At 51.4% G+C, this 26,910-nt stretch overlaps 2 protein-coding genes across 8 annotated transcripts; one reads left to right on the forward strand and one right to left on the reverse strand.

Annotated features, from left to right (window-relative positions):
• Positions 1-1,113: 1,113 nt before the first annotated feature.
• RIC8A (RIC8 guanine nucleotide exchange factor A) lies at positions 1,114-6,946 on the forward strand. The gene is made up of 10 exons (XM_049652629.1): positions 1,114-1,318; positions 1,544-1,591; positions 1,679-2,266; positions 2,722-2,813; positions 3,573-3,723; positions 4,795-4,890; positions 4,976-5,120; positions 5,195-5,339; positions 5,688-5,807; positions 6,159-6,946. Exons 1-10 carry the CDS (start codon positions 1,235-1,237, stop codon positions 6,277-6,279), a joined length of 1,590 nt encoding a protein of 529 aa, XP_049508586.1. The 5' UTR covers positions 1,114-1,234; the 3' UTR covers positions 6,280-6,946.
• A 574-nt stretch (positions 6,947-7,520) lies between these two features.
• SIRT3 (sirtuin 3) lies at positions 7,521-26,887 on the reverse strand. 7 transcript variants are annotated; one of them, XM_049652632.1, is made up of 8 exons: positions 26,358-26,887; positions 22,250-22,397; positions 21,059-21,247; positions 20,735-20,967; positions 19,049-19,149; positions 13,425-13,586; positions 9,493-9,702; positions 7,521-8,052 (listed from the first exon to the last, which is right to left on the reverse strand). In XM_049652632.1, exons 1-8 carry the CDS (start codon positions 26,410-26,412, stop codon positions 8,032-8,034), a joined length of 1,119 nt encoding a protein of 372 aa, XP_049508589.1. In that variant the 5' UTR covers positions 26,413-26,887; the 3' UTR covers positions 7,521-8,031. The 7 variants fall into 7 exon arrangements, with proteins under 7 accessions (XP_049508589.1, XP_049508591.1, XP_049508590.1 ...); XM_049652634.1 differs by having other exon boundaries at positions 7,523-8,052; positions 26,594-26,685; XM_049652633.1 differs by lacking the exon at positions 21,059-21,247 and having other exon boundaries at positions 7,523-8,052; positions 26,358-26,886.
• Positions 26,888-26,910: the final 23 nt, after the last annotated feature.

Raw genomic sequence — 26,910 nt, forward strand, 5'->3', positions numbered from 1 at the left:
GCGCTTGCCTTTGCACCCGGGCGCTGAGGGCGCGGTGCGAAGGAGATACTCAACATAGGCTTGTTGCACAGTGGATACCTCCCCACCCTACTGGAGAGTTCGCTCTGTGTCATTTATTCCTCCTAACAACACACTAAAACGACAGTTTCTACCATCTCTGCTTTTCAAAAGAGGAAGCTGAGTCGAGGCCAGACTGTGTCTGGGTTACACACCCAGGAAGTTGCTGCACAAAATAATGCTTTGCCTTCATCCTGACCCCTCCCCACTCTCCCCTTTCTTTTAAGCTTCAAGGAGGTCTGCTTCTCTCCCACCACGACCATTCCCATCTGCTCTTTTTGTTTTGCATGACCTTCCCCCAGATCACTTCTTATCGTCCAGTCTCCAAAAATGGCATTTCATCAGATCCCTTTGCGGCCCACCAGGCTCTCCGCCTTTTTTCTTAAATCACAGGACTATGGCTGCCTATCGGCGTCTTATTTGTCCGTGTTTCCTTGTGTTCACCTTTGGAACACAACCTCTACGAAAGCAGGGACCTCGCATGCAGTAGGCACCCAAACCCCTGTTTACTACATCAGGTGGTCTCCGGGCTGCAAAGTCCTTTCTTTTCCACCTGGACTTTCCCCTTGACTTCCACTCGTTCGGTCCATCAAGAGGGGCGTGGATGGGAGGGGTTGGTAGGGCGGGCTGAGGTCCTCGCCTGCTGGGAATTCCAGTCCAAGAAGCAGGGGTCCCTGTTAGGTTCGGAGGCTACTCGGCCCCAAAGTCGGACGATCACCGAGTAGGATCTTTGAAACCCCAGCTAACTCCGGGCAAAATCTTCAAGCTCCAGTCAGCTGGTCCAGGTCTCGCCACCTTAAGGAGCTCGAAGCCCTGACACACCCCAGAGCCGCAACGCACGCCCATCCCGGCCTCTCCCAGCGCAGCCCCGGCCCCGCCCCACAGCCTCGCGCGTGCCCATCCCAGATTCCTCCGCGCGCAGCCCTAATACAACCCCGAGGGAGGTGCCGTGCACGCCGGTCCCGACCTCCCCGGCGCACAGCCCAGACCCCGCTCCGCGTCGCCGCGTACGCCGGTCCCGGCTTCCCCCGCGCGCAGTCCTGGCCCCGCCCCGCGGCGCCGCGCACCCCTATCCCGGCTTCCCCCGCGCGGCGAGTCAGGGCGGAGCGAGCGGGCTCATCCTGGGTGGGAAAGCCAAGCCTCTCCCACCCGCCCAGCGCGGTATCCCGGGGACGCCATGGAGCCCCGGGTGGTTGCGGATGCTGTGGAGACGGGAGAGGAGGATGTCATTATGGAGGCTCTGCGCACGTACAACCGGGAGGTGAGCGAGAGCCGTGAACGTGGTACACGAAAGAAGAGGTGGGGCAGGGTGGGGCGCGAGCGCGGCGGGCGGGGCGCCGAGTCGGTGAGGAGTTGCTACCGGGAGAGAGTCCGGGTGCGCTCGCTGCTGGGCGGGTGGGGCGGGGCGCCGTCGGTTTCCCATCCACGGAGCGCGAGTCCTGCCTGGTGTGGATCTGTGCCCCTGAGCCCCTGGGTCTCTCTGCAGAACTCCCAGAGTTTCACGTTTGATGATGCCCAACAGGAGGACAGGAAGGTGGGTGCTGACCGAGGGGTAAAGGGGAAGGGATGGGAGGTCCCGGGAAAAGGGGCCTGGTGGAGCCGCTCTTCTTCCTGCCCACAGAGACTGGCAGAGCTGCTGGTCGCGGTTCTGGAGCGGGGCTTGCCACCGTCCCGCCGCGTCACCTGGCTGCAGAGCATCCGCATCCTGACCAGAGACCGCAGCTGCCTGGAGCCTTTCACCAGCCGCCAGAGCCTGCAGGCACTTGCCTCCTATGCTGGCATCGCCTTGGAGGGGTCCGTCCCTGAGCCTCTGGACATGGACGTTGTACTCGAGTCCCTCAAGTGCCTGTGCAACCTCGTGCTCAGCAGCCCGGTGGCACAGGTGCTGGCCGCAGAAGCCCGCCTAGTGGTGAGGCTCGCAGAGCGTGTGGGGCTGTATCACAAGAGCAGCTTCCCACACGAAGTCCAGTTTTTTGACTTGCGCCTCCTCTTCCTGCTCACGGCACTTCGCACTGATGCGCGCCAGCAGCTGTTTCAGGAGTTGCAGGGGGTGCGCCTGCTGACTGCTGCCTTGGAGCTGACACTGGGAATGACCCCTGATGGGGGCCCTCCTGAGCTCCTTCCTCCCCAGGAGACTGAGCGGGCCATGGAGATCCTCAAAGTGCTCTTCAACATCACCTTTGACTCCATTAAGAGGGAAGTGGATGAGGTGAGGGCTGACCTGAGTCCGTGGGTAGAGCTTAGCAGTGTGGACGTTTCCTGGATCTGTCTGCCTGTAGGAATACTGGCAAGTTTCTGGGCATCAGATGGGGAGAGGGCAGGTGGAGCTCTTAGCTTATCGGGAGGAGGCAAGGAGATGCACATTTTGAGCAGGGAGCCTTGGAGAAGATTTCTGAGAGAGGTGGAGGGCATGTCTGGCTCTTCCAGCCTAGCAGGAGGGCCGTTTGGTGCGTGGGGAGGCTGTAGGAGATTTTCCACCATGAGGCCGTGACCATGTGGCTAGAGTACACTGTGACTTCATCCCGAGAGGACTTAGTGACGTTCTTGATCACAGAAACACTCTCAAAGTAGAGTAGAAGAGGGCAAGTAGAGGAGATGCATGGTCTCTGCACATGATCCTGGAGCGGTGCTTCCTCTCACAAGAACACCTTTCTTTCTGGTCAGGAAGATGCTGCCCTTTATCGGCACCTGGGGACTATTCTGCGGCACTGTATGATGGTCGCTGCTGCTGGAGACCGCACAGAAGAGTTTCACGGGTGAGGGTGCAGCCTCTTGAGATGGAAGGGAAGTGTGTTCGCGTGTCCGAACAGTGCTTCCCAGCTCTGGCTGTGGGCTAGGCGCCACCCTAGAGAGTCTTCATCTGTCTGGCTGGGACCAGACATTAGTGTGTCTCTGCAGTACTACGTGATCAGGACAAGCGTCTGGATCTGCGGACGGGAACGTGTCCCTGGAACTTGGGTGGTAGCAACAGGCAGTGTGGTATCTACAGGGCAACGTGGCTATTCATCTCTCTTCTCCATGACCTGTGTTTAGGCAGGTTCTGGCTTGCTTTTTTTTTTTAATTTTTTTCTAACGTTTATTTATCTTTGAGAGACAGAGCACGAGCAGGGGAGGTGAGAGCGAGAGGGAGACACAGTATCTGAAGCAGGCTCCAGGCTCCGAGCTGTCAGCACAGAGCCCGATGTGGGGCTTGAACTCACGAACTGTGAGATCGTGACCTGAGCTGAAGCCGGACTCTTGACTGACTGAGCCACCCAGGCGCCCCCAGGTTCTGGCTTTCAAGAGTGTCTGTGGTGCTTCAACCCAGACAGAGGGTGCCCCTTTCCTTGGGAACTCACCCCACTGAGTGGGATGAGCCTCTGAGGTTAGTCCTACTCTAAGTTCTGGCCTCTTGCTGGCCATTAAGTCCCTGGACGCTAGTTCACATCACATGTGGCCTCTGCAGGGGGCACCAAGGGTTGTACTTGTGCAGGGGGACCAGACTTACCAAGCCCCTCTCCCCCATCTGTCTTCAGCCACACAGTGAATCTCTTGGGAAATTTGCCCCTCAAGTGTCTGGACGTCCTTCTTACCCTGGAGCCACATGAAGGTTCCCTGGAGTTCCTGGGAGCAAACATGGATGTGATTCATGTCCTCCTCAGCTTCCTAGAAAAGCGTCTGCACCAGGTGGGCAGAGGGACCTGCTGTGTGGGTACCTCGGTGGCTCTGACTTTCCCCAGCAGCTGTGGTCCGTGCTTTTTCACGGTACCCACTGGTAAGTGGAGATCAGCCTGACAGTGTGAGTCAGGCAGTTTCTCCATCTGCTCTGTGGTCCAGCCACCAGACTCCTCCTCCCTGAGAAATATGGGGACCCTCACACATATATTTGAAGGTTTTCATTTCGTTGGTTATCACGAGTTTTAAAACAAAGTACTTACCTTTTAGATCTCTTTGTGGCTCTCTTTTGAGTGATCTGAGAAGTCCCCAGCCCTTGCTTGTGACTGTAGAACTTCAGTGTTGCTGCACACGGGTGGCCCGTGGGAACAAGCATCCCTGCAGGGACCCACAGGCATCTTGAGCCAGAGCCTCCCTGGTTCTTGGGCCTGCACACAGGACATTGGCCAGACCTCTGGCCAGCTTCTCTGGGAGCTTGCAGACATCACACAAGCTACAGAGTGCAAGGGAGTGGGATTAGATGGACACCTCCAGAATCCACATTGTGCACATATGCTGTGAGCTGGATTACAAACGCCTGGCGTTGGATGTGATGGCTGTGACTGTCCCTACCACTGCTGCTGCTGCTGGGGTTGGGGTCCAGGGAGATAACTAGGGAGAGGGCCGGGGAAGGACAGGAGCTCTCTGGATCCATGACGCCCACAGAGTAGAGGTTTTCTTTTTGTGTTTTGGCTGTTGTTTTCTGAGGACAGGTCATGTGCCAGTGGTGTGCTAATAACTGAATGCTCTGTATTTCCCGTGCAACCTTGGTATGTAGGCGAGGAAGTGAGAGCAGATGAGTTATTTGCCCCAGGTCACAGAGCATGTGAGTGCATCCTAAGTTAAGTTCCATTTGTGGCCCTCTTGAAATTCACACAAATTCACAAGAATGTGCCCGGTCTTGGCCCCTCAGCTGACTAACCAGGGCAAGGCCTCTTCCTGAGCGCCTCCTGCCAGGACCATCTGGTGTGCGTGTGTTTGCCCCCCCCCCCCCACTTCAAGTCAGGTGGGGGCACAGCCCCAGTGACAGAGGCTCCTCTGCAGACGCACAGGCTGAAAGAGAGCGTGGCCCCCGTGCTGAGCGTACTGACCGAGTGTGCCCGCATGCACCGCCCTGCAAGGAAGTTCCTGAAGGCCCAGGTATGGGGCACAGGGGCCGGGGCGGGACCCTGCTTACAGACCCCAGCTGCTGCAGGCCCAGGCTGAGGGACGGCTGCCTCCCCAGGTGCTGCCCCCACTGCGGGACGTGAGGACGCGGCCCGAGGTCGGGGAGCTGTTGCGGAACAAGCTCGTTCGCCTCATGACGCACCTGGATACTGACGTGAAGAGAGTGGCAGCTGAGTTCCTGTTTGTCCTGTGCTCGGAGAGTGGTGAGTAGCAGGATCTGGCCCAGCGCCTACCCTTCCCAGCCACCTCACACACTGATCTCTGCCCTGCTTCTCAGTGCCCCGATTCATCAAGTACACGGGCTACGGGAACGCTGCTGGCCTCCTGGCTGCCAGGGGCCTCATGGCTGGGGGCCGGCCTGAGGGCCAGTATTCGGAGGACGAGGACACGGACACAGAGGAGTACAAAGAAGCCAAGGCCAGGTGTGTGCCCCTACACCCTCGGCTCCCCTCACTCACCCTGGTCCCTGTTCCCACACCCATATGGACTCACAGGGTGGGTGGGACAAGAGGACAGATGGCTGAACTTTTGGGGAGTCGGGCACTGGTCGCATAAGTAACCTGTCTTGATGTCAGGATGTTTTGTGAGTGTGGGCTGAGTGGGGCCAGGCAGTCGGGGGACCAGGATATCCCCCGAGCAGGGGCTGGGGTCCTTGCTGCTCCTGGAAAGAGCCCTCTTGTGGCTGCCCTGCTTCCACCCACCCTGTGCAGCCGCCTCCTGTCCTAGAGAGTCGCTAATGCGTTCCCCACAATCCCTCCCCTGGGAAGCAGCATAAACCCAGTGACCGGGAGGGTGGAGGAAGAACCGCCCAACCCCATGGAGGGCATGACAGAGGAGCAGAAGGAACATGAGGCCATGAAGCTGGTGAACATGTTTGACAAGCTCTCCAGGTACGTGTTGTGTCAAGGAGGGGCCCACAGCTGGGAGAAGGGAGAACAGAAGCCTAGGACCCGTGTCCGGTCCTGTGAGCGCCAGGAAGTGGGGTTAAAGTTGGGCTTAGCAAGGCTGTGTTACTAAGGTCGGAAACAGGAAATGCCCCGGGAAAGGATTAGACTTGAGGTTGGTATTACATTTGTTTCGTAGATGACGAAAATTGAGACCTGGAGAAATAAGAATTCGAGAGTGCATAAGGTCTCAAAGCCACTGGGTAGCAGTTTGGATTCAGGCCTGTTTGGCCAGGGGTGAACCCGACTTCTGCCCCACATGCCGTGCCCCTTCCCCACCATGCTTTTCCCCCACAGGCACAGAGTCATCCAGCCTATGGGGATGAGTCCCCGGGGTCAGCTCACATCCCTGCAGGATGCCATTTGTGAGACCATGGAAGGGCAGCTCTCCTCGGAACCCGACTCAGACCCCGACTGAGGACACCCACTCTTCTGTTCCCCCTTCAGAACTGGTGCTGCTTCCAGAGATGGCCTTGGGACTGTGACCCAGGGAAGCCATGCTTGGAGACCCTTTTCTCTTTACTTCCAAAGTTCTGTTAATGGTTTGTCTCTGGTCCAATTTCTTATCTTTAGGACTATGAGGGCCTTGTCCTGCTGCAACTCTGGGAACTCCACCATGATCTCCACAGATGAGGTGGTCTCGTGTGCCAAGAGGATGTGTGCAGAGGCTGCTGCCTGGGGGCAGGAGCTGAGCATGGGCACATGCACAGGCAAGCATGTCTAGGGCTGTCATACCGGCCCAGAGCTTCTGTGTCAGGCAGGCGCTGCAGCTGACAGGAAAAGAACTTGCTAGGACCCTGTATCCTAATGTCAGAAACATACTTTCAAGGTATGCTCTATTTCTGTCCCCACTGAGCTCAGGACTGGGAGCCTCCTGTGCGTTCTTGGTCCTCGCTCAGCACTCTGCTATAAGTGTCCACCGCAGCCAAGCTCTCACTGGTTGTGACAGTGGAATCCTGGGCTTCCCACTGGCGTAGACAAATACACGAAGGGAAACGCACCTCGTAAAACCACAAGTCTGGATTTCTGTCGTGTACCACAAAGCATCACTGAAATATCTTGGAATAAAGAGTTTCGAGCAAGAATGTGTGTGAGGAATTAATTTCATTGTTCTCAGAATTCAGTCCTTTTCCTAGATCATCATTCATGTCTTTTGTCCTTGTGGAGGCCACCAGACCCTCTCTGAGGACTCTCTTAAACGCGCGGCAGGTGGTGAAACAGTGCCCAAGGGAGCACACACAGGGTGGGAGCCAGGGGTCAGGATGATGTGCCTGGAGGTGCTATCCATGCTGGGCCTTGGGGCAACCCCAGCAGAAGGGGCCTGTGCAGGCGCAGGAAGTATGGCCTGAGAACATGTCGGGCTGGGGGCCAGCCAAGGTTTCTAAATGACTTAAGGCCTTCCATAACTTAGATGTCAATCCTAGAGGCATTATTGGGAAGGCCTGGTGGAGAGTGGGGACGGGGTGGTTAGATGCCGGAGCAGGTGAACATGGCCTGACACCCTTCCGCGAGGGGTGTTGGTGCTCCGTGGGAAGTGGCACTGGGCTCACCTCCAGGGTGAATCCAGGGGCATGTTCTCCATCCTTGGGTTATTCTAGTCGGAGGAATGCCCACACACCCCTCAAGGTCCCCTTTCTACAGCCACTGTTAACACCTGTATTCCCTTAAGGAGACCAAAGAGTTTATTTCATGCCATAAATGAATAAAGTTTCTTTAATTAAAAATAACATTACTAAGGAGACCAACATACTCAAGGACCCTATTCTATTACTTGGGACCCAGGACCATGCCTTGGGAGTGACTAAGGCCACTCAGCCAGAGACTGGGTCCTTCTAACAGACCGAGATGCCAAGCCCTTCAGATGGAGACCTGGACACATGGCTGATCCAGTCGGGGCTTTCCGTTGGTCTGTTTGAGTTCAAGCTGTCAAAGCTTTTGCAGTCAGCCTCAGCAGACTGAAGAGTCCCAACAGCAGAAAGGTGCCAGTGTGACGGGTGGCCTGTGGTGTGAGCACAACACGACCGGTCGGCACAGAGCTCATGACCTGGGCAGCCTCATTCTTCCTTAGGCCGCAGGTTCCAGTTCGGCCAAAACTGTTTCCTTAGCGGTGGGCAGTGACTCCATGGAACCATTTCTGGTCCCGGGAGTGGTGGGGGGACCAGCCATCACCCTATCTGTCCCGTCCATTGAGCTGGAACACAAAGAAGGGAAATCAGTCCTGCAGATCTCAGGGCCTGGGTTTGAACTATCATAAAACAAAAGCTTTTCTGCCTCTGCCAATGCTGCTGTTGAGCCAAAGTAACATGATGCCAGCAGGGCTGGGCAAAACTGGGTGGCTAAATGGAGGGCTTCATTTAAGTGACCATGTGAAATGTTCTGGAGCTCACGTGCTCAAGATTATGCACTATTTGGCAAAGCAACCTAAACTGGACTGCAGCCCGTCCCTTGACGTTTACTCTTGGATGGCACCTCTTTTTAAATACATAAACCCCTAAGACCAGGACCCACTTTACATAGATTTCTGTAAGACCAGAAAATGCACAGGTCAAATCCCTGGGGCCACGTGACTTAGTGTTGTTCCTGTATGGGAGTGGGACGCCAGAGCCAGGAAGCGGCCGGGCGGGTCTGACCAGGGCACCTACCCTCCTCTCGGCGTGTGAGGTACACGCTTCAGTGCTACCTGCACTCTCTGCTTCCCTCAAACGACCGAGCAGCATAACTGGTATTTCAATTGAGATGACGAGTGACGCCAGCCTACGTGTTAGCCATTAGAGCCAAACTCTGGAGGGGAAGGCTAGAAAAAACCGTGGCCATCGTGTCCACTGCGTGTGGAAACAGTGTGAAGTCTCCTATCCTTAATAAGCCTTATTCTTCTCTCTTGGGTTCAACTTGGTAAGAAACCAGCTGCTTGGGGCTATTGCCAGTGGAGGTGAGGGGAAGGCCTGACCCACGGCCCTGAGCCCTGAGGCAGTCACAGCTGAAGAGTAAGGCTGTCCCCAGACCTCTGCCCCGTCCCCTTTGGGCATTGTCACATGATTGTCTCTGTGAGACAAACGGACTTCAAATGCTTAATGCTGCCTCCTTTAGAAAATAACCTCTCACATCAAGGCTACACATGCTGATTCTTATGGGAAACTGCATTTTCTGTAAGTTTACTTGTTACAGGTCTGAAACCTGGAAGGTACCAAGGGTCTTTGGCCTTCTACCCTGAGCACATTGTCAGGCCAACGGCTCTCACGCTGATGATCTCCCGAAAGCCTCCCCGAGGTGGGCTTCATCCCACACCACACAGGCACAGACTTCAGCTCCTCAAACTTCGGCTCAGAGCCACACCTTGGCCTGGAGCTGCTTGGTGCCGCTTTATTTTAGGGACAAAAGGCAATGCTGCTCTGTGATGCGAGGACAACCCCAGTCCACCGGGACCAAGTCACGGCTCTGCCAGTGGAGAGCAGGCATCTAGCATCCCTTCTTCATGTCCACACGGAGGTGGCCCTGGGCAGCGGCCGGTACGGGGTTAACAGCCAGTATTTGCTAGTTCTGTTTTAGCCAGACAGGGTTCCACACCAGGTGGGCCCAGACCCCCAAGCAGTGAGGAAGGCAGCCCTGGAGATGACCCTCTCACAGTCCGTACCTTCTCGGCTTCCTGCCGCATGAGGTCCTGCAACTCTTCTGTCCAGCCCAGAAGCTCCACCAGCCTTTCCACGCTGTGAACCATATCCCCTAGCTGGACCACGTCCCTGCTGCGAGGACGCCAAGCAAAGGGCCCCACCAGGTCCCGGTTGATGAGCAGTCGGGGCACCGAGCTCCGCACGGCCTCAGACAAGCTGGCAAAAGGTTCTACCTGAAAAATTGCCCAGAAGTGAGGAGCACAGTGCCCACCCTCCGAGCCCCTCGGGACACAGACTGACAGTAAGACCTCGGGTACAGGGAAAACTCACCACCTATTTCATTTCTTCCCGTCACACTGTCAGCTTGGTCTCCATGCTTGGGTTCCTCCCTTCCCGAGCCTCCCTCCTGCCTGCGTCCCTCTTTCCGCCTCCCACATGTCCTGGCCTCTGTGGGTCTCTCTGCCCAGGCACATCTGAGCTCCAGCAACTATGCTCCACCTTACCCTCCTCCCAGCAGCATCTGGTTGGGCCACCCACGCTCCCTGGGAGCAAGGACCTGGCCCCACAGAGGGCTCCTGACATGCCCAGCAGAGAGGGTGCCCCACTTTTCCACAGCCCTCACCATCCAGACCTCCAGAGAGTCCTAACTCGGTGACTTTGGGCTTCTTCATGCTGCTTCCAAGTGAAATTTCCATTAGAAATTAGAAACAGATTATTAAATGGTATTGAGACTGCCTCATTATCTGGGACGAAAATGCTCAACTCCTGCCTTCATTGAAAAAATTTCAAATGAGTGAAAGGTTTAAATGTAAACAAAATAGTTCTTAAAGAAAGTTTAGGGTTCATAAGTAAAGGTAGGGAAAGACTTTTCAGGCCTGATAGTGAAGTCAGATCAAAGGAAACTCATGACAGGTCTGACTATGTAATACTGTCACATTATCATCTACATAAAAATACTATGCAGAAAAATAATTTTTTAAACTTTATCATCATAAACAAACTGCAAAAATATTTACAACGTGTGAGAAATAGTTTATATTTCTAATTGCTAAACTAATTTATAAACATTTTATTTAATGAATTTATATTGCTAATTTATAGACCAACTAAGAAAATAACTTAATGAAAAATGGACAAGAGATACAAATATGCAACCCAACGAGAACACAGTGATCAATAAACATGAAAAGACGAACTTCACTCTTAATTACAGACATGTTAAATATCCCTCCCTTTCTCTCTCTCTCACATACACACTTATTTCTTTCTAGCCAATCAGATGGATGAAAACTTAAAGACAGGTAATGTTTGCTGTCAGTGAGGATGTGGGAAAATGGCCCACATCTGTTGGTGGCAATGTAATTAGTATATCTTTCTGGAAAGCAACTTCTCAATATTTCTTTGCTACAAAAGTACTCACATGAATGTGCAAATGTGTATGTGGTTATTCACTACATCATTTTAAATATAATATCTATTATTTTTGTTGCCCATCAACAATAAATTTTGTCATACATCTGTCATCCCTATCTTAAAACTCTCAGGGCTCAGGGGCACCTGGGTGGCTCAGTCAGTTGAGCATCCAACCCTTAATTTCGGCTTGGGTCACGATCTCACAGTTCATGGGATCGAGCCTCACGTCAGGATCTGCACTGAGCATGGAACCTGTTTGATATTCTCTCTCTCTCTCTCTCTCTCTCTCTCTCTCTTTCTCTCTCTCTCTCCCTCTGCCCCTCTCCCACTTGTGTGCACTCTCTCTCCCTAAAGTAAAAAAAAAAAAAAAAAAAAAAAAACCTCTTGGATCTGGGTGTGTTCCAGAATTCAGAATATTTCACATTTTAGAAAACGTCACATGATTTATATACCATATATTATGTCACACCTCAGTGACATCCAGAGGGGTGATCCATAACCAAGTGCATTAATATTTCCTCCACGCGGCATATGAGATAAAGTCTAAGCCACACTGCAGATTGCTCAGTGCTTACAGACAAGCACTCTGCTTTGGGGCTCCCGACTGGAACCTTGTATCGGCATTTGTCAGGGACACTAGGGGTGCTGACAAGCTAGGTCTCTCTGCACTTCTGGTTAAGATCACCACATCTGTGCAGCGCAGAAGCCTGTGAGGACACAGCAAAACACTCACGGTGCTGGTAGAACAGAAGAGATTCTTTAATTCACTCTGCATCTCTACCTAATGTGTACATTTTTTAAAACAAGCATGTGGTACTTTTAGAATCAAAGAGAAAGGCTATTTTCATTTCACTTAAAAAATACGGGAGGGCTGGTGGCCCCAATGTCCATCACCAGTAGCCAGCACAGGGCAGCCAGACTCAGCACCACATGCCGCTGGCACCATGGCCCTGGCCCTCTGCCTGTCCCCTAGGCCCACCCCTCCAACCAGGCCCAGGGTGGGCATCATGGGTCTGTCCACGCTCTGGGCTCTTCCGGCTGCTCACTGCGCCAGCCCAGGTCATACCTCTGCTCCTTCCTGGACTCCAGATGCAGGAATCCACCTCCCACCGCCCTCATCCACTCGACAGCCCAAAACAGCCCTCGAATCAGTGTGCCGGAGGCCAAGATCCCCCAACCTGCCCACTAGGCTTCTCAGTCTCAGGAAACCAGCTCCATCCTTGTGGTCACTCAGGTCACAAGCCCGGAGCCCTGCGGGGGTCCACACTCTCCCACCCAGTGTTCCTTTAAACACCTGGGTGCCAACGCCCTCTGCAGCGTTACCTGGCCAACCACCGTCGCCACCTGGACACCACCTGCAAGGCCTCTACTGGCTCTCCCACCACCTCACCGTGCACCATGGCACACTCATGACACAGCACCCACAGGGTCGGGAGGTCAGACCTTTGTCACTGCTGGTCACGGGCGGTTTCCACTGCCAGACACCCTCAGCTGACACCTGCATCTCCCTGGCCTCAGCTCCAAGGTCACCTTCCTGACTCGGCCGTGCAAACCAACCACGTCGATATCACGACCAGCTCACAACCCTTCCCAGCCTTCCTGTCCCATTTGTTACTTCTCCAGCTGCTGTCATCTAAAACTGTGTCACTTGCTTACACCATCTTACTGTGTCTGTCCAAAGCACTGGAACAGCGGGCACACCACTCTAGGCCTCCGTGGCTGCCCGGGCTCTGAATACAGGCCTTTCTGGCCCTTCTGGCCCTTGCTGCCTACATCCAATTAGGCAGAGCTCATTGCAGGGTCTCATTCTTGCTCTTGATTCCTTTACAAAGTTCCTGAGCTCCAGATCCAGATGCAGAATAGCTTCTGGAATGTGTCCATGAGTGTCTCCCAGGCACCTCAAACACACATGTGCAGAACTGAGCTCGGCACCCTCCCTCTAAATTCCTCCTTACCAACAAATGCCCTGAGGACCCATAGACAGCCAGACCACTCCCTCCCCTGTCCCTGGTGCAGCCAGTCCCTCTCCCTGCCCTCTCTCAGTCACGTGGTCTGACTGTGCCCACAGCCCTGCCTTCTTGAGGACTAGCCCTCCTGGACATCTTGCTTCAATCCCCATCCCACTCATCAGCGATCTCTCTCTGACCCAAGAGGCACAAGCTATGTCCCTGGTCCCATCCTTTCAAGTCTATCACTGCTTCTAGCACAAAATTGGCCTCTGTGATGTGGCCTGGGAAGTCTGTCCCTCTCTACCTGTCCACACCCCTCCCTTCTCCCTTCCCTTCACATGCTGTGCCCCACCCACACTGACAGCACCTCCAAAGCTGAGCATCCTCCCTCCTCCCCATTCTGCCCAGGCTTCCACTCCCTAGGCCGGGAATACCTGTGCTTCCGCACCAGATGAACCCATTCATCTTCTGAAGCTGGGACACCAGGGGGCTCTGAGAGCATCCGGAGCTGGCCCACCAGCCCCACCTCTTCCACCCTATCTTCCTAGCCTCCTCCCCACACACTCAGCCCACCACTGGGCCTGCGGACAAACCTCCAGGGAGGTCCCAAGGATAAGCAGCACATCTGCCATGGGGAAATCAACCACATGTAGCAAGAACCTCTGGGGCAGCGTCTCCCCAAAGAACACGATGTCGGGCTTCACGATGCCAGTGCAGACTGGACAGCGGGGGATCCTGTCCACCATCACTTCGGCCTGTGTAACACAAATAGAATATGAACCAAGGAAGATATCACAACACACTTTAAGAGATGGCTCTTGGAGCGCCTGGGTGTCTCAGTCGGTTGAGCGTCTGACTTCAGCTCAGGTCATGATCTCACAGTCCGTGAGTTCAAGCCCCACGTCAGGCTCTGTGCTGACAGCTCAGAGCCTAGAGCCTGCTTCTGATTCTGTGTCTCCCTCTGTCTCTGCCCCTCCCCTGCTCATGCTCTGTCTCCAAAATAAATAAATTTTAAATAAATAAATAAATAAATAAATAAATAAATAAATTAAATAAAAGATGGCTCTTAGGGTGTCTGGGTGGCTCAGTTGGTTAAGCATCTGACTCTTGTTTTCAGCTCAGGTCATGATCTCACAGTTTGTGAGTTTGAGCCCCGCATTGGGCTCTATGCTGACAGCATGGAGCCTGCTTGGGACACTCACTCTCTCTCTCTCTCTCTCTCTCTCTCTCTCTCTCTCTCTTTCTCTGCCTGCCTCCCTCCCTCCCTCTCTCTGCCTCTCCCCCAGTCAAGTGTGCTCTCTCTCTCAAAATAAATAAATAAATTTAAAACAAATAAATAAAAGATGGCTCTTAATAAAGGGAGAAAGAGGGGGGGAGCAAGCCAAGAAACAGACTCTTGACTACAGAGAACACACTGATGGTTACCAGAGGGGAGGGGTTTGAGAGATGGGCTAAATAAGGGATGGGAATTAAGGAGGACATTCGTGTTGAGCAACAGGCGATGTATTGAAGTGTTTCATCACTATATTGCACACCTGAAACTAATATAACTCTGTGTGTTACCTAACCTGGGTTTAAATAAAAACTTAAAAAAAAAAAAAAAAAAAGGAATCAAGACTGTGGCACTAGTGAAGGACCAGACCAGAAACCCTAGAAGCAGACTCACATAAGCACAGTCAACCAAATTTCTCCTCTTCAACAAACAGCTGAGCATTATGAAAATTAATACAGGGAGACCTTGCTAATGTGGACTCAGGAGGCTGGAAGGAGCCATACCACTCACCATCAATCACACAAAGAAGTGTCAACTAGACCCAACAGAAGAACCCTCAACAGGAGAGAACCACCAATGACAGGCCCAACCAGGGAAGAAATGCACCACCTCCCCTACATCAAATCAACCACTCCAGTGACTCAGCGAGCAAGACAACATCAACTCCATGACCTGGTTCTCCAGCCTCTCCAAACTCCCTCCCTCCTCTCCATCAAATAATGTCCCTCTCCTTTGTTGGCTGGACTTGCCTACAGTTTTGTCATAGCTTGCTTGTCCCAAATAGCAATTTTCAACTATTCCTGAATAAACCCATTTCCCTGGTAAAATAACTGAAAGGGCTATGTTTAAGGAAAACATTACTAGGTGTCAGAAGTGGGATGCAGGAAGGACGCACACACACATCCCCAACCCCACCCAGCGACTGAGGCTGGTGAGCAAACAAACAGGTGCCAGCACCCTCAGCGCCAGCTGGGCTCACTGCTTCCTCACCAACCCTGGGGTTTGAATGTGAGTTTTCTCCTGGATTTGTGCTTCACTCTCTGTTTTGAGCTCTCCAGACTTTATTCAGGACCTGCCCTAAGGCTTCATCCTTTCAGAGAGTACTCATGTGGCCTTTGTCTGACTCCTTTCTAGAGCCCGGCTATTCCTACTGGGGCTGTGCTGTTCAGGAATTTTCCTCTTGGCTCTGGAGAAAAGCCTCTGGGAAATGGGATCCCAGTGATCAAAATGCTTTGAGGGTGCCCCTGCCCCCACTCTTCTGGGAGCCCTGCCGGTTCCATGATTAAAAACTGTGCTCCCTCCTCACGTGCATTCTTATATGGACTAACTTAACAAAAAACAATTTACAACTTCAATGGCCATTATGGGGAACTTTCGAGCTCCCCAAATTTCCCTTCCTCACAACTCAATCGGACAGCCATGGGCTCTAAAATTGTCAAAACTGAATTGGATGCTTATTTTCATTGATACCTTGAGGCTTCCAAACAGTTTCTGGATTCAAAGTCTGCCTTTTTGCAAAATACTATTTGTAAACTAACCAAGGCAGGCAAACAACTGAAAGATGTCCACATGGCTTCTGAGGCCTTGTCCCCTCCCCATCTTCTTTGTCTCCTGACAGGTGGGGTGGCCTTGCGCTCAGGCCCCACCTCTGGCACAGTTTCCCTCTCTTCTCTCCTCACTGTCCCCAACCCCCCTCTACCTATCTCTCATTCTAGCCCTTTTGCTGAGCTTCCTTTTCCCTCCAAACTTCTCCTCACCCCTCCTCTCCCAAACCTATTACTACCCACCCCTCTACAGTTAACTCTGCTGGGGGTCCCAAAGAACACCCCATTGTTTACGTTGCCTGGATTAAGGCTGAGTTTTGAGCCATAGTGAAAGAGTTTCCTAAAGTGACTGAGACCCCATAAATTTGCTGAAGAATTTAACATAGTTATTCAAATTTACTAATCTGAGTGCTCAGATTTATATCAATGGGTCCACATGCGTGTTGGTGAGGGTCGGGCCAAACACTGGATGAAAGCATCCTAATAGGAACATCCTGGAAGGGATTTAAAGAAACAGATGCCTAAGTTTTGGGAAGATGCTAGAATACTTGCAAGAAATCACCACTGAGTATTGGGGAAGGTCATCAAAAGACAAAACTGCCAGTTGACCTATGGTCTGGACCCGGCACCTGGGAGCTCCTCACTCCCCCCCCTCCCCCCCGTCCTTGGAACGCGGGTTCCACTTGCCTTCCCCGTCCCAGAGACTGCTCAAGGACACAGCCTGGAGGTGGTGATGTGCACAGTAGACGTGACCGAGCCCAGTTAAGGCCTCATTATAAACCTGTCGGATGTGGAGGTGGGTGCAGGGATCTGGTTGTCTTGCTGCTGCCCAGGAGGAGCCTCGCACATAAGTTCTCTTACTTACTAAACTGCCACCTACAGGAGCGCCTGGGTGGCTCGGTCGGTTAGGCGTCCGACTTCGGCTCAGGTCACGATCTCGCGGTCTGTGAGTTCGAGCCCCGCGTCGGGCTCTGTGCTGACAGCTCAGAGCCTGGAGCCTGTTTCAGATTCTGTGTCTCCCTCTCTCTGACCCTCCCCTGTTCATGCTCTGTCTCTCTCTGTCTCAAAAATAAATAAACGTTAAAAAAAAATTTTTTTTTTTAAATAAACTGCCACCTACAAACCTAGAGTGGTCACCTCTTTGGTCTTTCCCTGTCCTCCACAGATAAAGGATATCCTCCTCTGATAAAGGACTGCTATACAAAATACACAAAAAATTCTTAAAACTCAACAACAAGAAAATCAGCAACCTAATTAAAACATGGGCCAAAGAACTAAATACACAGCTCGCCAAAGACAATATACAGGTAGCAAATGAGCATTTGAAAAAATATTCCATGGGGCGCCTACGTGACTCAGTCGATTGAGCATCAGACTCTTGATTTTGGCTCAGGTCATGATCCCAGGGTCGTGGGACCAAGCCCCACATCAAGCTCCACACTGCTGAGCATGGAGTCTGCTTAATATTCGCTCTGCCCCTCTCCTCACTTCATGCTCTCTCTCCAAAATAAAAACAAATTTTTTTTAAAGAAGATACTCCATGACTTACGTCATCATGGAGTTGCATAAGACGATACCATCGCACACCTATCTCAACAGCTAAACTCTAGAACTCTGACAACACCAGATGCTGCTCTCATCATTGCTGGTGGAAATGCAAAATGGTACAGCTACACTGGAAGGCACTAAGCTAACATGCTCTTACAATACAATCCAGCAATCAGATTCCTTGGTATTTACCCACGAGTTGAAAAACTTATATCCACACAAAAACCTGCACACAGATGTTTATAGCAGCTTTATTAATAAATGCCAAAACTTAGGAACAACCAAAGTGCCTTTCAGTACATAAATGGATAAACTGTGGTCCATCTAGACAAGGGAATATTATTCAGCACTAAAAAGAAATGAGCTATGAAGCCATGAAAAGACAAGGAGGAAATGTAAATGCATCTTAGTAAGTGCAGGAAGTCAGTCTGAAAAGGCTGCTCACTGTATGATTCCAACTCTGACATTCTGGAAAAGGCAAAACCATGGAGACAATAAACGGATCAGTGGTTGCCAGGGATTGTGCTGGGAAGCATTGACTGAGTAGTGGGTAAAGGGTTTTCCTTTAGGGTGATGAAAATGTTCTGGAATCAGAGGTGGTGTTTGCACGACACTGTAAATATATTAAATGCCAATGAATTATATACTTTAAAATGTTTAATTTTACAGGGGCGCCTGGGTGGCTCAGTTGGTTAAACATCCAACTTCAGCTCAGGTCATGATCTCACAGTTTGTGAGTTCGAGCCCCATATCAGGTTCTGTGCACACAATTCAGAGCCTGGAGCCTGCTTTGGATTCTGTGTCTCCCTCTCTCTCTGCCCCTCCCCTGTTCTTGCTCTCTCTTTCTCTCTCTCTTAAAAAGAAATAAACTTTAAAAAAAAAACAGGTTTAAAAATGTTTAATTTTACTGTTATGTGAATTTCACATCATCGAAAAGTAAAAGACAAGGCCCTATTCCTCATCAATATTTCAGACCTTCATCTTTATTTAAAATTTTCCAGCTTGTCCTATTGCACTTTGAGAAACCCATCCTACAGAAATATTGCCAGAAGTACACAAGGGTATAAGCATGAGTGTCACTGATGCATTATTTTTAATAGTAAAAATCAGAAACATCAAAAAATGTCCCACAGTAGGTGAATGGCTAAATGTATTACTCTAGTTACTAAAAACAGTAAGCAGAGCTGTGGTTACTGACACAATAAATCCATGAAATTTTGTTCTGTAACAGAGCAGGTTGTAGATTAAGGTTAATCCTGTAGCTAAAAAAAAAAAAAAAAAAATTGGTCACTGTGTGTTGTAGGTACATAGATATGGTCATGTATGTTTATATATACCTTTTTTTATTTTTTTAAAGCTTATTTATTTATTTTGTGAGAGAGAAAGAGGGAGAGAGAGGAGTGGGGGAGGGGCAGAGAGAAAGGGAGAGAGAGAATCCCAAGGAGGCTCCACACGGAGCCTGACAAGGGGCTTGAACTCATGAACCATGAGATCATGGCCTAAGCCCAAATCAAGAGTCAGTCTCTTAATCGACTGAGCCACCCAGGTGCCACGCCCCTCCCCCTTTTTTTAAAGGTTTGTAACATTACATACCAAACTGTTAAAGTGGGCTATAGGAATCGGCCGAAGGGAAATCCATTTTCCCCATTTCCCTACATATGCCTTATCTCCCCAAGTATTTCTTAATTTTTGACAGGCATATATTACTTTTCCAATTTAAAAATAAAGAAAAACATTTCACACCATTACTGTTCTGTTGTTCTTCTAATACAATGCTTCTAAAACGTCACTTCTCCAGATCACTCCCACCGCAGAGTGCAGAAGGGAGAGAACTGCCAGCATGACAACTCACCCAAACGTCCTTCCCTGGGAAGGGCCTTCGGCAGACAGTGCACGTGGCAGAGGCAAAGGATCCGTGAGCTTCAACCAGCTTGGAGGCAGGGATGCCAGCCACTGAAATTCAAGCCAAAGCAAAGTGCTGCTGGCTCTGGGGTGGGTGCACAGGCCCCCAAGCATGGCTCTGAGCCTGGCAGGTCCCCAGAGGCAGTCACAACCCTCGTGCAAGCCTGGCGTCCCTGCCTCCACCACCTCCAGATGACGCCCCACTGACCAGAATGAGCACCGATGGAGCCAAACCAAGGTTAAAATGAGGCCTGTCAACAAGTTTGATGTAAGTTCAGATAAAATTATATTTAATAACTAGGAAAACATTTTCTATTCTACAGATACCCAGTAAAAGTGAAAAAACAGTACAAAGACAGTTTCTAAAAAACTATAGAAAAACAGAGGTAACTTATTATGACAGTTGTCTGTTCCCACTGTCAGCTTCTGGGCTGTGGGCGGACAGACAGTCCCAGCTGCAAGTGGCTTCTGCTATCCCCGCCATGGTCCTAAATCTCCATACGCTACAGCCCACAAGCCAGAGCTCGCGCCTTCGCACGGGCCTGCCTGCTGCAACTCCAGAAGAAGAGGTCGCCCCCACAGGGGTTCCACTGCTGCCTATGGGGCTGCAAGCTGCAGAATCCTTCTGGCAAAGAATTATTTTCCTGGAGTTGAGGTGACTACTTTCTTCAAATCACCAGATGTCTGCAGCCTGGCCGAGCGGATGCTGGCTCACTAAGAGTCAGCACTCGTTGGAATCTGCCCATAAGAGAAAGGCTCAGCCATGCTTCTCTAAGATGCGGTCAGCAGCCAGTACGATCTGTGAATCACTGGTTGTGGCCGCCCTCGGGACAGTCAGGAAATCATTACACACAGAGTTTGGTAATTCTAAGGCATTAATAGCGATTTCTTTGATATCGTAGTTATGATATCGTAGTTATGATTTTTAAATCTTTATTTTCTAGAGTTACCCACTGAAGTACTTACAGATTGTTTACAGATTAAGTTTATGATGTGAGGGATCTGCTCCAAAATAACGGGGTGAGAGAAAACGTGGGGGAAAGAAGACACAGATGAAGTGAGGACTGGCTGTGAGGAAGACGTGACGGCTCGTTACGTTCTCTCTACTTTTCTGTGCTCAAACATTTCACAATAAATTTCTTGAAAAATAAATCATCACTGGAGCTCCTGGGTGGCTCAGTCAGTTGAGCGTCCGACTTCGGCTCAGGTCACGATCTCGGGGCTCGTGAGTTCGAGCCCCGCGTCGGGCTCTGTGCTGACGGCTCAGAGCCTGGAGCCCACTTCGGATTCTGTGTCTCCCTCTCTCTCTGCCCCTCCCCCACTCACGCTCTGTCTCTGTCTCAAAAATAAATAAACATTAACAAAAATTTTTTTAATTAAAAAAAAAAAGAAATCGTCGTATCAGATTAGCAAACTAAAGCTCTCAATCGTCACCTTTAGCTCTATCCAAAACTCATAGCCCAACAAGTATGCCAAGACATCAGGTCCACCAACGAGGTCCCGACAGTGGCCCTTAAAGACACAGTGGACATTTCTGTCAGGGATGAAGGCAAAACAAGCCGGCTTGAAATGAGTCACAGGGGAGGGGAGAAGCAGTCCCTGCAGAAGAAGAGGCGTGGACAGGTGGAGAGCTCACCTCTCTCGAGCCCATCGATGTTCTGTGTGTAGAGCCGCAGAAGCAGCCCCTTGTCGTGGAGCAGGCGGAGGAAATAGTGTATGACATTGGGCCTGTAGCTCCCGGGGTGCAGCTCCTTGGCCAGAGCGAAAAAGGGCTTGGGGTTGTGATGGAAGAAAGTGAGCTCGAAAATGGCCTCAGGGTATGGGAGGTCGTACCGCTGCAGGTTGCTGTACAGGCCGCTCTTTGGAGACCTGCAAGGAGGGGCAAGACGCCCTGAGCCCCGTGAGGCGGGCCGCACAGCGGACCAGGGTGGTGAGGGAGGATCTAGGCACTGCAGGGCACCTGAAGTCCGGAATGCCGCTGGGCGTGCTGACGCCGGCCCCCACCATGACCACTGCCTTCTGGCAGGCTCCGGCTCGAATCAGCTCAGCTATGTCCTGGAGAAAAAGCTTCTCCTTGCCGTTGCCTCCGCTTCCAAAGATGCTTGAGGCACTAGCAGAAGAAGATATAGGTCTTCTTCCACCTGTAATGCTGACAGAAAAGGAGAGTGGCCAGGTGACTGTGACAGTCAAGCTCATGCTAGCCCTGCCATGACCCCCACCATGGAGAACGACCATACACTTCCCTCCTGTCCCCCCAGATGATCACTTTCTCGTCATCGATGACTACTGGGCTGAAAGAGAAAGAAGTCTCAACTTAAAAATCAAAACTTCTTTGGGAGCAAAAAAAATCAGGTTAGTCAGACCTGTGCAAACAAGGAATGCGTCACGTCTTAACTCCTGTTACCCAATGCCAGTGCGAAAAGAAGAGGGTTGCTCACCAGAGGTGTGGGGGCTCTGTGGGGGGCTCTGGACATGCTCTCTGCAGAGCCATACACTGTAGCATACCCGAGATGTGACAAACAGGCAGTGACCTTTAAAGAAAGCTAAATGTCCCAGGCTTTACACCGAATCTTATCAGGAGGAAAAGTGGTTCTAGAGACCATTCCGGAAAGAAACATGCCCTGGCAGCTAGGGATTCACACTGCCACAGAGACTTGATCTTCAACGTCTGCAGCTATTCAGGAAGCTGCTCATATTATGCAGCTGCCAAAGGAACCCCACCACCAAGGTAAGGGGGTGGGCACACTCAGCCCAGGCTCTCTCTGCAAAGCACCAGAAGACTTCTCAAGTCACCCGCAGAAGCCAGGAGCCAAAACACTCACAGGGCTAAGTATTAGGAATAGGAGATGGTCTCCCATAGGAAAAAAGAGCCAGACACAATAAACAAATCACAGGCTCCAGCGAGGCCTCAGGACTTGGACGCTCAGAAAGCAACAGGAAGGGAAAAAAAAGCAATACAACTAACACAAAGCCAGTAGCACGGTCTGAACACATCCCACTGAGGCGAGGCTGCAGCTGTGGGAAATATGGGGCACCAGAGCCGCACCTCATATGGGCCTGGTAAGGCCTCCTGGGTTTACTGATCTGCCGTTCGGGCCCCTGCTTGGCGTCTAACCGAGCTGCATGACTCCTACATCTCCTGGCAACTCACCCAGAGTTCAGGGCTGCCAGCCCCACTGCACAGGACGCCTTTCTCACACCCCAAAGGCTGGCGGCCACCGCGTCTGTTCTTCCAGGGGAAGGCCCTTGATGACCCTTCCCCAGGACATCTCTGACTTCCGTATAGAGACTCCTCCACCCTGATGGGAAAAGAGATTCAACAGATGGAACCGACAACCCTCCCCAAACGAGTGATGAGCCTAACGTGAATACAGACATAAAAACAGGAAACTGAGAGTGTTTCTTTTACTCTTTTGTGATACAGGCAAGAAATAAGCACCCTAAAAGCACACCTCAGATACACATCAGGACAATTTAGAGTGTATCTTCTAGGAGTGTGGCCCTAACTTACTCTCCTGCGTGTTGTCTTTGTGTTCTTTTGCTCCTTACGAAACCAATTCAGGTCTCCCCTGAAGCTCTGTTCCCCACCCTAGCACAGCATACCCACCCCAGTGACACTTTCAGCCCCCACTATGCCCTCTTATATACCCACCCCCCCCCCCGTTTCAGCCAAACAACCGACTCCCTAGCTCTTGTATATGCCCTAAAATCAGCTCCTGCCTGAATGACCTTTCTCCACCTCAGCATGTCCAAATCTCCCACAGCAAGGCCAGGACCAAATGCCACCTCCTTCATGAAGCCACTGCTGAACCCCCGTGAGCAATCACTTTGCCCTCGTCGGGCTCCTGCTCCTTTTAGGGAGACTGACACCCCTTCCTCTCCTGCAGTGACCCTGTGCTGGCTTGCACACTCCACTCTGGGGTCAGGGGTTTGCTTGCTGCTCATGGTCCACTTGCCTCTGTGTCGTTGCCTCTCCCAGCATACAAAGCATCATCTTGGTTTTCAAAAGAACAGATTTCTAAAAGGTACGTAAAGAGAACGAGGAACATGACAAAGGAAAGCGTGCAGAGCTGAGGGCACCCAAAGGAGAATCAGAGCCCTGGCTCTGATGTCCCATCATCACTCAAACACCCTGAGCCTCAGAGGCTCAAGTCAAGAGCAGGAAATGATTCTTTACAGTCTTGCTTATTAAGAAGATCTATAGCAGATCTTTCCCAGCAGAAAGTACAGAAAATACAGTAGAGAACACAGTGCTTCCCCTCCTCCCCACACTCCTGCAGAGATGCCCACAGACCCTAAAGGACGGTCTGCTGCATCGGAGACTTGCATGAAAGCACCTGTCAAGCAGTTCTTCTGAGTGCAAGTTGAGGAGGTTTCCAAAGGAAATTTTCTAAAGAAAACTGGCCAGATGGTCGGGAAGAAAAGAAAATCATCTGGCTCAAGCTCTACCTATTAAGCGCCCCACTTTACACAGCATCTAAAACAACTCTTCCCCTACAGTCTTCCTTCAAAAAATTTACTACATTCCTCCCAAATGCAACTTATTATAAGAAATACAAAAGGAATTTAAAAAGTTGTAATATGGGGCGCCTGGGTGGCTCAGTCGGTTGGGCATCTGACTTTGGCTCAGGTCATGATCTCGCTGGGTTTGTAGCTTCGAGACCCACGTCGGGCTCTGTGCTAACAGCTCAGAGCCTGGAGCTTCCTTCAGGTTCTGTGTCTCCTCCTCTCTCTGCCCCTCCCATGCTCGTGCTCTGTCTCTGTCTCTCAATAATAAATAAACGTTAAAAAATTTTTTTAAAGTTGTAACATTGTGATTTATAGTAAATATGTTTTTGGTCTTCATCCCCAAACCCTTGGAGTCTCTAAGAGAAAAGGGAACATCTTTTGTTACAACAGTTGGTCTCCCGTCCTCAGTTCCTGAAGTCCCTTCGGAGCCACGAGGGGGAAGTGGGTGTCCTGTTCCGCATAAACAGCCCCTTTACACCACAACTGGGTTTGTGTCCATGAGGAGACTTTTGGAAGAGCCCTAAGGATGGGGGCTGGGTGCCAGGGGGAGCCAACTATGATTAGAGGGTTTGGAGTCTCCGCAAAAACGCAAAACGAGGGGGTCCTGCGGCTTCCGGGCTGGTGAATCACGTGCAGAAGGGTCCAGGGACCCTCGCACACCCCACCCTATGCATCTCTACATCCGGCCGTTCCTTCAGATCCTTTAATAGTCTTTGTAATAGACCTGCAATCTACTAAGTCAACTTGTCTTCCAAGTTCTGGGAGCTGCTCCAGCAAATTAACAGAACCAGAGGAGGGGGTCACGGAAACCAATTAATAGCTGGTGAGTCAGAAGCACAGGAGACAACCTGGATTGGCGTCTGAACTGGGGGCGGGCTTGTGGGACTGAGTCCTTCACCTGTGGTGCTTTCTTCAGGCAGGTAGAGTCAGAACTGAGTTACTTTGGTGGGACACCTGGCCAGTACAATAAAGGTTTCTTGGATAAACGAAAAACCCCTGGGTATCTATTAAACTCCTCACCAACATTTAGTAGCTGTGTATGGTTGCATCAAGTAGATGTACCATTACTTAAGTATTAATTCATTATTGGGCATTTAAGTTAGTTTCTTAACAACTGTGGGCCTTTAAGACATTCCCGTATGTATATTCAATTTCTAGGCAATGATGTAAAGGAAACCTGACTAACACGCGGTGGAGACCAACAGGAGGAGCTCTCACACGCACCCCTCACTCCCCCCACCCCCACCCCCTCACTCCCCGCAGCCCTTTGCATTCCCAATGGGGGAAAAAACCTGGGCTTCACAGCCCCGGGTGAGGAAGGAGGGTTTTCTCCCCTCCCTCTCCCCCAACAACCCAGCCAATGAGGGACCATCACAGCCCAGCCAATGAGAGGCCAGCCCAGCCCAGCCAATGAGAAGCACTACACTCCAGCTCCCAGTTTATTTCGGAGGACTTTTTGCTTGTAACAGACTTCCCAAGCCCCATCCCCCTTCCTCTGTAAAACACCATTTCTCTCCTCTGTGCCTAGGACTTGCCTATGGTTTTGCCATAGCTTTCTAGTCTACATTTGGAGTTCTCTGCTATTCCTGAATAAATCCATTTTGCTGGCAATAACTAACATTTTATTTTTAAGGTTAACAGCAAAGATCCCAAAATGTACAATTACTGCATGGGGAACAATAAAAATGTATATATCTTTAGACCCAGGATTTCCACTACTAGGAGTTTATCCAAAAAGTGAGTACAAACAATGAACCTCGGCATTATTCCTAATAACTAAAGATTACAAACTGCTTAAATAAGAAAATTATTAAATACATTATGAAGCATCAATAGAATGGAATTCTACAGATCCCACCCCCAACCTAGGGCAGGGCGGTGCATCCTCAGTTTCCCCAGCAGGGACAGGCAGTGGGAGGAATCTGGTCACCAAGAAGCGGAGGCCAGATCTTGACCTCCCTCTGTGGGCACAGGAGCAACAGTTCCCTCCTCCTTGACCCTAAGCCCTTTCTTGTAAGGCGCGACAGGGCCTGGAGAGCTCTTCGTTGGGGCAGATCTGGTGGTTCCAATAAAAAGTCATACAAAAAAAAGAAACAAAAACAAATAAAAAAAAAAGGAATTCTACAGATCAGTATAAAAGACTGAGAAAGCGTTTATTTTTGAGATGAAAGTAACTCCCAAGACATATTGCTAAATATAAAAGGCAAGGTACAAAGTGTCAACTATGAACACACAAGTGTTGCTTATACACATCAAAACTACGCAGGAGAAGGGGCGCCTGGGTGGCTTAGTTGGTTAAGCATCTGACTTTGGCTCAGGCCATGGTCTTGCCATTGGTGAGTTCGAGCCCGGCATCAGGCTCTGTGCTGACAGCTCCGAGCCTGGCGCCTGCTTGGGATTCTGTGTCTCTATCTCTGCCCCTCCCCTAATCGCACGCGCTCGCGCGCGCTCTCTCTCTCTCAAAAATAAATAAACATTAAAAAAGAATTTTTTTAATCCCGTGAGAAGAAACAAGAAACATGCCACGGCAGCCTCTGGAATATCCACTGAGCTGCGTGAACAGGAACTTGACATTTCAGGTTCTGCAGTGCCCCGCCGCGCACGCAGACAAAGCACGACGCCCGCGCTCTCCGAGCACTGAACCGCAGCCACTCGCCTGCGCGGAGGAGCTCGTCCCCACCCTGGGCCCCGCCCGCCGCGCCCTACCCCAGAGGCTGCCGGCCCGCGCCCACCGACCGAGGCCCACTCACCTGCCGGGCCCCAGAGCCTGAGGGCGCAAAGAGCAGGCCGAACCCACCGTGCCATGTCCCAGCTGCTCCGCCGCCCGCTCGCGACCTTGTCCCCGAGGGCCACGTGTCCGCCTCCGCCGCGCGCCCCTCCCCGCGAGCCCAGGTTGGGATGGACGCCAGGTGGGGGCGGCTTCCTAGCCTGCTGAGCTCCCGCCTCTGGCCCTGGACACCAAACCAGGAGCCTGCATTTCTCTAACCTGCTGTCCCGCCGTTTTCAATCAGGAGGGTGATGGTGACACTTGGCGAGCGCTTACTACCGCCAGGAGTTACATTTACACTTAGTCCAGGAAGTTACCGTTATTATGGTCCCCGTTTGACACGAGAAACTGCTGGTCACAAAGGCCGAGGCCACAAAGCCTGTCGATGGCCCTCCATCACAGGGCCACCAGGCCCTCGTACTCAAGGGCACAGCCAGCTGCGCGGGAAATCCGGTACAAACCCTGCAGAGAATTTCTTCCAAAGCAAGGGCGCGGTTACCCTGACAACCAGCGGGCGCCGCAGGCCGCGGGGACGC

This window comes from Panthera uncia, assembly GCF_023721935.1.
Source record: "Panthera uncia isolate 11264 chromosome A3 unlocalized genomic scaffold, Puncia_PCG_1.0 HiC_scaffold_12, whole genome shotgun sequence".
NCBI classification, from domain to species: domain Eukaryota; kingdom Metazoa; phylum Chordata; class Mammalia; order Carnivora; family Felidae; genus Panthera; species Panthera uncia.